The 13,681-nt window shown below is 41.2% G+C and overlaps 2 protein-coding genes across 2 annotated transcripts; one reads left to right on the top strand and one right to left on the bottom strand.

Moving 5' to 3' along the window:
- Positions 1 to 267: 267 nt before the first annotated feature.
- Positions 268 to 2,170, bottom strand: LOC103343531 (CBL-interacting serine/threonine-protein kinase 14). The gene has a single exon (XM_089050536.1). The coding sequence runs from the start codon at positions 1,937 to 1,939 to the stop codon at positions 623 to 625; it is 1,317 nt and encodes a 438-aa protein (XP_088906662.1). The 5' UTR covers positions 1,940 to 2,170; the 3' UTR covers positions 268 to 622.
- Positions 2,171 to 9,761: 7,591 nt separating this feature from the next.
- On the top strand, positions 9,762 to 12,419 carry SAUR21 (ARM repeat superfamily protein). The gene has a single exon (XM_008246867.3). The coding sequence runs from the start codon at positions 10,243 to 10,245 to the stop codon at positions 12,298 to 12,300; it is 2,058 nt and encodes a 685-aa protein (XP_008245089.2). The 5' UTR covers positions 9,762 to 10,242; the 3' UTR covers positions 12,301 to 12,419.
- The last annotated feature ends 1,262 nt before the right edge of the window (positions 12,420 to 13,681 follow it).

Genomic DNA, 13,681 nt, shown 5'->3' on the forward strand with positions numbered 1-13,681 from the left:
TGCCCAAAAAGGGAAGATAATCTGGCCTGTCCCACTACTAAATATAGTATCTTCTCCAAATTAAACTAACCAGATAATTTGACATATGAGTTAATATACTTAACCATATTAGAAAAAGAAAATTAAAGTAAAGTTCATCTCTAATACAACATTTTTTCTGTCCTCATCTTTTTGGCCTTTTGATGATACTCCCTGCCGCCGACCATTGGATTGAGTTGGGAACTGAGTGTGTCAGTCTGCCACAGAACAGTACAAGAATATATAACCTTTGCATCCTAAATTTTAATCACTTTATTTATTTAAACAAAAAGCATAAAGAAAATCATTTGTACACAAGAATATGAGGAACATTTTGTTTTCCTTGGGCTAAGAATATGTAGGACTTTTTTTTTTCTTTTTTTTTTTTTTGCTTTTTTTGGGGTCAAGAAGATGACGAACTTCCCTATGTCTCTTTTGAGACTTGAAATTCCGGGCAAAAACAAATTACAAAAGAACCCGGACACTGGCATTTTACTATTCCCTTATTTATCTCCGACAATGTATCATCCAATTGTAATGTAACTCAAATATTATATTATAGACGCACGCCCCAGGTTCCCGAGCTTGTTCTCGTCTGGGTCTTTTAATTACCGGCGACGTCCTCTTCCGGTCGGTATATCAAACAGCTGAGCTGCGGCCTCAGCTTATCTTTCCATATTCGCTGGCTACATTCACTTTCTCTTTGCCTCAAATTCAACTCAACCACCACCAGCTCTTCCGTTAGCCGGTAAATCCCAATCATCACCACGAAATTACCATTCTGCCCCGCCAATTTCGCACCCCAACTCTTCTTTTCCATAACCGCCACGTTCTCCGCCTTCGCTATCTCCTCCACTTTCTCGATTATCGTCTCCGGCGTCTCCGCCGATATGAACCGCTCCCCGCAGTCCGAGATTTCGGACTTGCTGAACAAACCGGAGATATCAAACCCGGACGAGAATGAGATCAAATCGAAAGCGTTCAACGACGTGTCGTTGTCCCCGTCTCTCAAGTCCTTCAACTCGAAGTCCTCGAAGTGAAACTTGATCTCCTCGTATCCTTTCCCGAACCAAGAGTCCTTCAGAATCTCATCTACGGTGATCCTCGTCTCGGGGTTCGTGTCCAGAAGGCGCGAAATCAGTCTTCTCAGATCGGGCGACGTCCATCTTGGGAACCGAAAATCGCCCTTATAAATCTTCCGATACATCACCATCAGATTCTGGTCGTTGAACGGCAAATAACCCGAGTTCAAAACGAACAAGATGATGCCGCATGACCAGATATCCACCTTCGCACCTTCGTATCCTTTCTTCGCGAGAATTTCGGGAGCCACGTACGCGGGGGTCCCGCATAGCGTGTGGAGCAGTCCGTCGGGTCGGACCTGCTCCGTCACGGCGCTGAGCCCGAAGTCTGAAACCTTCAAATTCCAGTTCTCGTCCAGCAGCAAATTCTCGGGCTTCAAGTCGCGGTGAAATACTCCGCGCGAGTGGCAATATCCGACGGCAGAGATCAGCTGCTGGAAATACCGGCGGCTGAGGTCTTCGCTGAACCGGCCCTTGGAAATTTTGGCGAAGAGCTCGCCACCTTTGGCGAACTCCATAATGAAGTAGATCTTAGTTTTCGTGGCTAACACCTCGTACAGCTTAACGATGTGGGGGTGGCGTAGCCGGCGCATGATAGAGATCTCCCGCTTAACGTGCGCCGTAAACCCGCCCTTGAGCACCTTCTGCTTGCTCACGGCCTTGATGGCCACGCTCTGCCCCGTGTCCACGTTCCGCGCGTGGTACACCTTCGCGAATGCGCCGCGCCCGAGGAGCCTTCCGAGCTCGTACTTCCCGAACAAGTTCACTTCGGTCGGAGGGGAGACGGATGACTCACCGGAGTCGTCGCCGGCTTCGGCGACTACCTCGATCTCCGGCATCGATCGCAAATCGAGCGAGGCCCTAAGAGAAAATCTCAACTCGCATTACTGAAATCGAGGAATCTTTGGCGTTTCGAAGGCAGGCCTCAAATATCGCAACAACGTTTCGTTTGGATTCGAAACGGATCCGGGGTTGAAGAAGCCTTGAGAGAGAGAGAGAGAGAGAGAGAGAGAGAGAGGAAAAGTGTGTTTTTGAATGTGAAGCTGAAATAATTGAACAGGTAATTCTCTCTGGCGTCGAGTCTTTGGAAGCTATTTAAAGCGGCTGGTGGTTCCATTTTACCAGGCAACGCCACGCTGTATCTCCTATTCAGCAGTCTGATGTGGCAACCAATTGTGACCACCCACGTGTTTTTTTGGCGACAACTTCTTCTTTTTTGTTTTTTTCAACTGCTATTTGAGCTCGGATCGGGTGCAGATTTCGTACGGTGCTTCCGGGGGGTTTCTTGTTTGATTTCTGATTTGTTGCGTGAATCAGAGAGTCGTAGCGATTTATCCAACGGCGGAGAATTCTAGAATGTATCCCGCCCGGCTTTACGGAAAGTATCAATCAAACTATTCGTTTCTTGCATGGTATCGTAAAGGAACAAAAAAGAAGAAGAATTATAAATAGATAAGTTTTAAGGTGTAGTAACCAAAAAAACCAAAAAAGTAAATAAATATTAAGGTTTACAGATAAGTTTTACCATTTCCTCCAACAACTAAAAAAGAATATCCCTATGAATTACTTCTCATTCCTACAATTTCTTATGAGTTTAATTCTAATTTTTAGAGTTCTAGTCTTAATTCTATTTTAATCTTTGTAACTTTGTTAAAATCTGATTTTTTTTTTTCTTATTAATTTGTTCTTGTTCAAATTCGGCAAAAAAGTCGTGCATTTGTAAAAATAATAAAATAAAATAAAAAGGGAGGTTTTTCAGTATTTGTTGGTAATTAACTCATTCGGTTTTGTTGACTATTTTCAACAAACAAAAAAGGCTGCAAGAAGAAGTCTTAATCTTTAAGAAATTTCATCTCATCGCATTCGCATATCAAATTCAAACCAAATGCGTTGTTGGCTTCATTAAGTTGTCGCTTTCTTAATCCTAACAAAATTCGTGGAAGACATACGCATAAAGTATTTTAAAGTGGCCTTAACATGCATCCCTGATTAATTTTATATTCCTTGCGTTGAAAGATATATGACTTTTATTCTTTATGCCTTCTCTCTTTTCTATGTGGATGTGTGTGAGAAAAAGCGCGATAAATCTTTAAATACTGTAATTAGTTTATAGAGGATTATCCTGGGCTCCCTAAACCACCTTTTAAAACAAATTTTAGGAAGAAATTGGAAAAATACAACTTCAATCATGCCTTATTGGAGTTTAAATTTTATATGGAGGTCCTAAAATAACTTTTATATGTTTTTAACTAAATTTTAACTTAAAAATAGAGAGCATGATTGTGGATGCTCTTGGACGTTGTATTGTCTTGAACCACTTATTATGGTCTTCTAATCATATGAAGATTGGCATGGCCAAAAAACAAAAACAAAATCATTTGAGGATTGAGAATTTATGTCAATTAGGAGCTTAGTTGCAGTCTAGTCCTTTAGTCCTTGTCTAAGTGTGTTATTAGTGCAATACCAAGACATTTAATGTGGATTAGGGTTTTATTAATCTAATGCAATAAGGACTGTTTGAGAGTTTTTTTGTGAACAAAACTCTTAGGTAGATTCATATAAATACAAGTACCACTCTCAAACGATCACACGACCTACATTAGAATGAGTGTGTGAGGGATCAAAATGTAGGGCCAAGTCCTAGCTTCATTTCATTATCACCTTTCACCTGATTACATGTGAAAAGGTTGGGATGTGAAAGCCTTAAAGGCTGCACTGCAGTATGCAGTGGGTCCATCCATGAACCATGGATGACAAATATTTGTTAGTGCCATGTGAAGCGGGTAAAATTTAGTGTACCAGAGCAGGAAATCAAGGGTTAGTTGGGTAAGGCTGTGGCATCAACGAATGGTAGCTGGCTATAGCTATAGCTTCAATCTCACTGCTTCGTACTGCACTTTAATTATTGGCTCCCTGATTCCGGCCTGGCCCCAGATATATTTGATTCATCCCGTTTATAATTCAAAGCTTGCCCTCAACGTGCAACACACCATACTGTGGCTTTTACGTTCAACTGCACTGCACAGTGAGAAGAATATGATCCATATGTGTTTTATTTGCAGAGCAAACTATATATATATATATATATATATATATATATAATATAAGTGAGTTGTACTTTTTCTTATTTTGTCATAAAGTGATCGATTCTAGTCAAATTAAGGAATAGTATATATATTTCCAAGTTCCAACCGAAGATATCCAATTATACACTGCTTTCACGTTGTTTCATTCTTAAATCACAATTATCACATGGTAAATATTATATTAAGGAAACTGTAATTAAGGATATGAGAAACACCACAAATTCTTATATTATTATTTTGTTACCCCACATTTTCTTTGCGAGAGTGCCAAACATTATCGTGTTCACATAAATTTTTTTATAAAAAAATTTAATAATTAGTAACTAAGGAAACTGTTATTAGCACTCTATCATTTATCGTTTGCAGTTGATTGTTGTGAATGCATTAAGAAACTACCAATAACATTACCCTTGGTTAATAGCCAACTAGCTTTTCCTTAATACAAATGGAAATGGTTAAAGGCAATAACTTGCTCTTTTATTCTCGTGTCTTGTCAATTGAGAAGCCAGACGTATCACATTGGAGTTGCTCTGTTAAATTATGGGTACATTCTAAAAAGAATCTCAGCAATCATCTCTTTTGCCCTAAAAATTCATTTGCCTGAGCAAGGAAACAACTGGGAAAGAGAAGCATATGATCATGTGGCCCCATCTATAGGCCCTACTGGTTGTTGATATTAGAAGAAAAGAGAAGCATATGATCATGTGGCAGTTTCTTTCTTGCATCAACTCTCAAAGAAAGAAGATCCATTTGAATCCAAGGATGCATCACCCATCATCCGTATTGCCTAATGCTCGATCACATTTAATACATATTTTTTTTGATATGTCATCATCGATCTGAATTATTGAGGTTCAGAGTAGTGGGGGCTGGGAATATCCTCATGAGCCAGCAATGGCCCGTCACGCATCACAAAATTATAAATTGAATTTGAATCTGTCCCAAACAAAATTATTGATATATAAATTGAAGAATATTATTGTTTATTGCATGCTTATCCGATACTACTAGTCTATGAGATTGTCTTCTTGGTTCATAATTGTCAACAGATGTTATCATCTTTGTTGATGAATTATAGTGATTTCACCCATGTAGTTTGGTATTCATCGTAATTTAAGAATGCATAAAATAGATCTAAGAGAAAAATCCGACAAATTATAGAGACAAAAGCGACTTTTTTCTCTAAAACTTATCATATCTTATTAATCCTTGGGGCTACCATATGCATAGACAGAACATGTTGTATGATGTGATGTAATGCTGAGTGTGGTTTCGTTGTCATTGATGTGAACCAAAGAGAGCTAAAAGGAATAATTTCAAAGGTAATTAATTGCCTAAAATGCGAGACTTTGACATCAGAATACGAATGGCAAAGATGGAGCTGCTGTGAATTTTCTACTTTCGTTTTTCACGTTTTCGCAACATGCCAAAAGAGGAGGAGTCATCAGAAATTTATTCATCATACGGTGTTGATCAACATTCATCAGCAACAAAGTTACGCGGCAAATCGGTCCAAGGGTATATTATGTTGTCCCCTTTTTTCAGTGTCGTATTTCAAGGAGGAGCCAGAAGACGTTCCTACGTTTCTCTTAGGTATTGCAAAAGGCAAAGCCGTGTTACATATCCTCGTCTGTTTTTTTCCTTGCAAGCTTGGTTTGGCGTGTTTGAAGTTTTCCCCTACAAGTTTTGAAGGGTCGCTCGAAGCAACTTTTCTTATATATTAATATTATATGGATTGATTGCACGTTTTTAATTGGCTCGTTTTGCGATGAGTTTTTTGACCTTTTGAAAAGCTACCAGTTACTGCGGCATATGCAAATGCAATGATTGACAGTATCTGTAAAGTCTGCTAATTATTTTATGACATTTTGGGGTCCTTTTTGGTTTCATATGTATTAATTACCGCAGTTAAATTAAAGCAGCACAAGTAAATGATTAACATAATATAATCCCCTTGGGGCCAATTTAATTCTGTGTCCATTGTCTGTGCCTAGACTTTACCAATATAAAAATGAGGGTTTTGTTTATTGAACATTTGTGATGTTAATAGCTCAACTGACATGCAATAATTGAAAGAGATTAGTGGCATTTGCATGCCATTTTCTTCAAACACCTAAATTGTTAGGTGGTGAGTGGGCCTGTGTGAGTATTATTAGACACGTGTTTAATAGGGAGGGAGGATTAGATTGGACCAGCTTGAATCAGTAGAATGTTTTGATTTCGCTTGCAATCAGGGAAGAATGTGTGTGTTCTCTTCTAATTTGGAGGATTAAGGTGGATTATTCATATGAAATTGATGTCTAAACCTTATCCCTACTAATCCTGTTGAAAATGGTGGAATTAGTAAGGATAAATTTTGGGCATGAAATAGTCCATCACAATCCTCAAGTTAGAAAACAACACCCATACTATTCCTTGATTGCACATGAAATCTAAGTATTTTACTAATCCAAACTAGTCTCCTTATCAAACATAATCTTAATGCAGGACTATTTATCAACAGTCCCCTTCTTCATATGAATATTCCTTTTAGGTGGTCAATGGTCATACACATGACATGCAAAATTAGGCTTTTTTAGAGTGACCATAAAAAAATTCTTATACTTGGTCTATATTAAGATGGTCTAACACTACAAATGGTGGCTCTAATATCACAATTTGAAGTGTTGTTGCTTAAAAGCTTCAACTGTTAGGCTGAGCAGCAGCCAATGTAGAACTGCATAATGCTCAGCACATGAAGCCAATTCAACTCTGTTATTGTTTCTTCTTTTATTTTAATCTTTTATAGTTGTCAAGGCTTCAAGTTGTGATTTGTTTGCAAGAATTTTGACTATGCTATATTTAGTGCTTCAAATATATATATTTTTAATCCCAAAAGAAAAACTGCATTAAGCTATTTGAAGAAGAAGTTAAGTTAGATCTCAGATTTGGAGTGGTGGGCTGATGCCATTAATAAACAGAGACATTGACAAATTGAAATGGCAAATACGTTGCAGCTTCTGTGTAATAAAAAAAAGGGCAACTATCCCAAAAAGAGTGATTACTTGCAATCCAAACTTATCCAATCCCAGGCCCAACTAGCAATCCCAATTTAATTTTGTTGGGTTTTGGGTTGTGAAAATTTCCAAACATGATCATTTTGGATTGGGTTTGAAACAAGCACAAGTACATGCTCCCCAAAATGAGAAATTATTGATGGTAAGTTGTCTGCAATGTCTTGATTAGTCGTCCGTCCTGCACCCACCCTAAGAGTATATGCTTCAACAGGAATCACACAAGGGTAAATTGATACAATAGAAACTTCTGGTAAAATGTACCCACCCGTAATCCAATAGATAAAGTACCAGAAGCACAAGTAGGAAGTAGCTCCCTTAAGTTTGAACTGACTCACGCTCATGCATATACATGAACCAAATGTTTGAGAAACTTTGTTTTTTCCATGCCAGCAGGCTGATTGGGGTCATTGATCTGATCGATACCCAATTTTTTTTAGAAAGAAGAAATTTGATGCCCTTATTGAAGCAAAGTCTTTATCAGACTTGATTTGTTTTGGACTGCTATCAGCAACAACTATGGGTCTAATTGAAAATTAACTTATTCAGTGCCTACATTACATCAATCAAATACAGCTGGCCCCTTGCAAATGGCCAACACTTGGCAATGTCTTGTTCTGTCGATGGCTTCAGAGCTGATATTGGGGGGCGGCCTAACAATTGGCTTGACGTGCAGCCCACAAGCCACAGGCCAATATGGATACGCGGCTACTTGTCACTTCATCCGATGATAAGATGTCATCATTTGCAGAGTACTGAGTGCTCTTCACAAACACCACTGCTTCCTCGGTTTTCTTCACTCCTTATTCCTTCAGCATCTTCGTCCAATCTTGAAGATGCTTCACGTACTTCACAAGTCAATCTGCAAACCTTTGAACTTCAAAAATTCACAAATACCTTAAACACCAAAAAACACTAAAATTCACAACACAATCAGAGAAAGCAAAAGAGAAAGCTTTTCTCGATTATAAAATAGAATATGAAGATCAACTACGAACATAAATAACTCAACAACCCAAGAATGTTATCGCATATCCAAAGGACTGAAGCCTTGATCTATAGTGAGGAGTAACTATGGAAAAAAAAACGTCCATCAGTTCTGTAAAATAACAAAACATGAAACTTAAAATTGATGATGTGGCATATGTTAAGTGGTTAAATTATTTAAGTAGCTTAGATTTCACGAAATGCAGGTAAATACACGGATCTTAAATGTAGAGGCTTAAGCTAGATAGCCCATAACTATAAGACAAAATGCTCACCACCACAACAACACATACGATTTTATTTGATTTAGGTGATAATGAGGGTTTATGACGAGGAGGTTGATAATAGTTATTCGATCAATGAAAATGTTTAAATTTAATGATTTCTTTATATTATTGGACGGCATGATTGAACTCCTCAATATAGCCTTCTTGTTATAGAAGCTCTCTCGTAATTTTATACTTCAATCTGAAGCTCGTCTAGCTAGTTTTCATGGCGTGTCCTTCAATAATGAAAGTGGTTGGGAACCAACCATAAATTATACCTTATTAAGTAACCTAATCATGCATTACTTTATTAACTAATTGATAATCTTATAGCATATGAGTCTGCTGGAAACAGAGTACGTAGTGTGTAAATGCATCTCTGAAAAAGATGAGTCCAACCAAGGTCCCATTATACGCACATTTGGCCCCTAAATGTGTTTGCGCGTGTTCTGGTTTGACCTCTACATGTTAAGCTGCTGGCAGCTCCCTATTGGCAGTTCCAAATAAAAAAAGAAACATGATTTCGACTGGAGGCTTTGGTTTTGGGAATAATTTTTTCACCTTTTGGGTGATAACGACAAGAACTTCAAATTTCGGTGCACCATTACATCAAAATAAAGAAAGAAAGAAATAAATCTATATAGTACGAAAATATACAGATGTCACCATCTGCAGCTGCTAGCTATCTTGAGCTGTTCTTGCACTATCAAATTCTGGAAAAAGAACCTTAAAGTAAAAGTGGAAAATCATGGGTGATAAATTATAGAAAAAGCAATAAATTCAAGCAAGCAATCAATTCATTTAAATGAATATATCTTATTTTCCTATTTTTGGTGGGACAAACATGATAAGGGTCAGGACTCAGATATGAAGTAATCATCCACTGTGCTCTTGTGTGTTCTTAAGCAACCCAACGCATATGACGTTTGGGACAAGGAAAAGGCTGTGCCAAGCCAACCGATTTATCTTCATAAATAACGAACAGTGGGCAAAATGAAATGATGCCATTATTATTATTCTTCTTTATTCTGGTTTTTGATTGGCGGAGGGCATGTGGGTGACGATGAAAGCCAACTCCACTAACAACTCTCCACCTACCATGTAGCCCTCTAAGTGCTTACCACTTCATCTTTCTTTTATTTCATCTCTCTTAACTAATATCAAAATTTATAATAAAATTTAGGGTGGAAAGGGACCTATTCAGCTGCCGGCGGCAGTTCAAACAAAACCATCTGATCAATTGGGTTTGGTTTGCGTGGACTCAATCCAACGCCTCTTGTTGCTTTGATTACATCTTTTAACCGAGATCGACGTACAAGTACTCAAACTTGTATGCAAGAGAACCGACTCACAATCCTAATGAGTTGACATAATCACCCTGGGTCTTTTTTTATCACATCTTTGTTGTTGATAATTATAATATAGTCTCAACAGTGGAAAGGCCTGCCTGCCTGCCCTTTCAATATCATGCCAACTCCATGCTATTGCTTTCCTTATCGCTTTCCTTCCAATACAAAACCATGCCACCAAAACAGAGTCAAAAACCATGTCCATGACCCAAACCCTCTCCTTCTTTCTTTCCTCCTTCCCTTCCCAATGAATTTCTTTTGCATATAAAAATACAAAAATAACTCAATTTCCCTTTTGCCTTCTTCAAACCATCAAAAGCAAACCAAAATTCCATTTTCTTGCCAATTCCATTCTTTCATATACATTTTTTTTCCTTTTCATATTTGCTTCATTGCTAATTATGGCCATATCTCCACAAGCATTCCCGCCCAGAAAACGCCGGCCTTCTGCGGGGGCGTTCATGTCGCCGAAGCTCTCCGATCAGAGCCTCCTCCGCTCTCTCCTCTCCATCTGCCAAGAAATCTCCTCCCTCGAGCCTCTCCGCTTCCTTCTCCGACGAACCTCCCTCTCCATGATCCGCAAGACCAATCTTCTCTCCATGCTCTTCGAAGACCTCGTCCGAAACTCCACCGCCGCCTTCTCTCCCTCCGCCCTGCTCTGCTTCCAGGAGCTCTACATCCTGCTGCAGAGGATCCAAACTCTGATCGAAGACTCATCCCACGGGAGCAAGATGTGGCTTCTCATCCAGACCGAGTCCCTCGCCAACTGCTTCCACGAGTTCACCCTCGACCTCTCCACCTTGCTCGATATTCTCCCCATCAAGGAGCTCCGATTAAACGACGACGTAGAGGAGGTCGTTTCTCTGCTCCGAAACCAGTGCTCGCGGAGCACGACGAAATCGTTCGTGGATCCCCTAGACGACGATCTCAGGCGTGAGGTCTGCACCATGCTCGATCGCCTCAAGAGCGAGATCGTCCCCGACCATTCCAGGCTCTCCAAGATTTTCATCCGATTAGGGATCGACAGCTCTGCGAGCTGCACAGAGGAGTTCGAGAGTCTTCAAGACGAGTTTCAGAACCAAACAGAGGAGAAATCCAAATCGCAGCTCATCGCTCTCGTCGGGCTCGTCCGCTACGCCAAGTGCGTTCTTTTCGGAGCCTCCACTCCCGGATCCGATTTGATCCGAAGAAAATCATCATCGGAGCTGGGTTTCCCGGTAGATTTCCGGTGCCCGATCAGTTTGGAGCTAATGCGGGACCCAGTCGCCGTGGCAACAGGTCAGACATACGATCGAGAGTCGATAAAGCTATGGATCGAGTCAGGTCACAACACGTGTCCCAAAACAGGTCAAACCCTGGCCCACACTGACCTCATCCCTAACCGCGCATTGAAAAATCTTATCGCCATGTGGTGCCGGGAGCAAAGAATCCCTTTCGAAACCGCGGAGAATAATAAGGGACTGGTCAACGCCGTCAAAAAGAACAAGGCGGCTCTCGAAGCCACCAGAATGACGGCGTCGTTTTTGGTTAATAAGCTTTCGGTTTCTCAGTCAATGGAGGCTGCAAACGGCGTCGTCTACGAGCTGCGCAGTTTGGCCAAGACAGACTCTGATTGCCGCGCCTGCATTGCCGAAGCCGGAGCTATCCCATTGCTTGTACGGTACTTAAGCTCGGACGTCGGCGGGGCCCAACCTAACCTCCAGGTAAACGCCGTGACGGCGATTCTTAACCTCTCCATTTTGGAAGCGAACAAGACCCGGATTATGGAGACGGACGGAGCTCTTAACGGCGTCATCGAGGTGCTGCGTTCGGGAGCCACGTGGGAGGCGAAGGGGAACGCGGCGGCTACGATATTCAGCTTATCGGGTGTGCACGGGTACAGGAAGAGACTGGGGAGGAAGACACGTGTCATCAAGGGGTTGTTGGAGTTGGCGAAAGAAGGGCCCGAGCATGGGTGTTTTAGAAGGGACGCGATGGTGGCCATATTGAATTTGGCAGGAGAGAGAGAGGCGGTGGCGAGGTTGGTGGAAGGCGGGGTGGTGGAGATGATCGTACAAGTGATGGAGGGGCTACCGGAGGAGGCGGTGACCGTGTTGGAAGCTGTGGTGAGAAGCGGCGGGATATTGGCAATCGCGGCGGCATACGGTGCGATTAGGAAATTGGGGTGTGTGTTGAGAGAAGGGTCGGAGAGGGCGCGGGAGAGTGCGGCGGCGACCCTTGTGACGATATGTCGAAAAGGGGGCTCGGAGATGGTGGCTGAATTGGCTTCCATGCCGGGGATTGAGAGGGTAATATGGGAATTGATGGGGGTGGGGACGGTGAGGGCAAGGCGGAAAGCGGCGTCGTTGTTGAGGATTCTGAGGAGATGGGCTGCGGGTTTGGATAGCGAGGTGGCGGATGAAGGGTATTCACAAGTTGTGAGTTCATCAATAGCAGCAACGACAACTGTTGCAGGCTAAGCTAATTAGAGTTTGGTTTTACTACAGATTTGGTTGAATGAAGTTGTAAATGTTAATAGTGATTTTCATCTTCTTTGTTTTGTTCGACGATAGATTAAAAATATCTCATTCATTCTTTATTTCTTCATCTTGATATCCATTCTTCTTCATATCACCAAAGAAATATAGCTGATCACCCATGTAACCACTAACTAACTGGTGAATCTCACAATGAACCAACTAAACTGAAAATCTACCTTCCCCTCAAATTTCAATCAATAAACTAATAAACCCAACTTATTTCAATCCGTGGACACTCACTACAAATTCGTCGCCGATTTGAGAACAGGGTCACTCTCTCTCTTCTGCACTTGTTTTGCCATTCAGTCCGTCTATTAGAGGGCCGAAGTCTAAAAAACTTGTTTGGTTTTAAATTCTCACGAGCCCAATGAGCTCAAACGAGCCCAAGTCTTAGCTCGAAACTTTTGGAATTGGGCAAGTCGTCAAGCATGTCCCGTTTGCCTGATATGATATTTATGCCTTCATCGGTTCGTCACTCCATCTCCCCGCCAAATCCAGTTCTGCGCTGGCTGCATTTAATTTTGGACTAAAGACTAGGCTGTCTACTAACCCATACTGGCATACTGCATGAGCCGGACAAACATTCCCATAGCAAAACCTTCTCTGAAAAAGACATACGGTAGAATCGTAACCACAGAATACGACCCTAATCTAATCTCGAAATACATCAATTCGTCCCATACATACAGACACAGTATGCTGATGGTACATCCAACTTTGCGGATAGCGTTTAACATATGACAAATGATCCCTAGAGTTAAATTCTTTGTCCTCCTCCTCCTTCCACATGCAAACAATTGTCATAAACTACTACATATCCCTTAAGCAGCACGGAAGTTTCAGTTGGTCCCCCCTCTCCCTTCTCTCCTTCTCTAGAGATTGAAACACACACACAGGCGCTGGTGGTTTTGGTCCTCTTCCTTTCAGAGCAGTCAGAAGAAGGGAACCAATTGACCAAAAACCCCATGCCATTGTGTGCCCACTGTTGGCTTGACAAACTGTCGGTCTCTCATGCAAAGACCCGAGCCAAGCCAAAGAAGCAAGCTCACCGTGAACGTCCTCCGCTCTGTGCCTCTTTGGCTTTTATGTTTTTGTTTGGGCATGCGTTTCTCGTTTGTTTTGTACCATTCTTTGACTCATTTTCTTTTTTTGAATAATAACCAGTAAGTTTGTACCATTTGAGTTTGCTGTTACTTGGGTTGGGTTGAAGTTCTTATTTGGGTTGGACTTGCAATTGAAGAATTTGTTTGACCCAAGAAGCCCGAGGAAGGAAACAACAAATTAAAGCACCAAACAAGAAAAGGAAGCCAAAAAAATGCGG

This window comes from Prunus mume, linkage group LG1, assembly GCF_029339155.1.
Source record: "Prunus mume cultivar Tortuosa linkage group LG1, ASM2933915v1, whole genome shotgun sequence".
Taxonomy (NCBI): Eukaryota; Viridiplantae; Streptophyta; class Magnoliopsida; order Rosales; family Rosaceae; genus Prunus; species Prunus mume.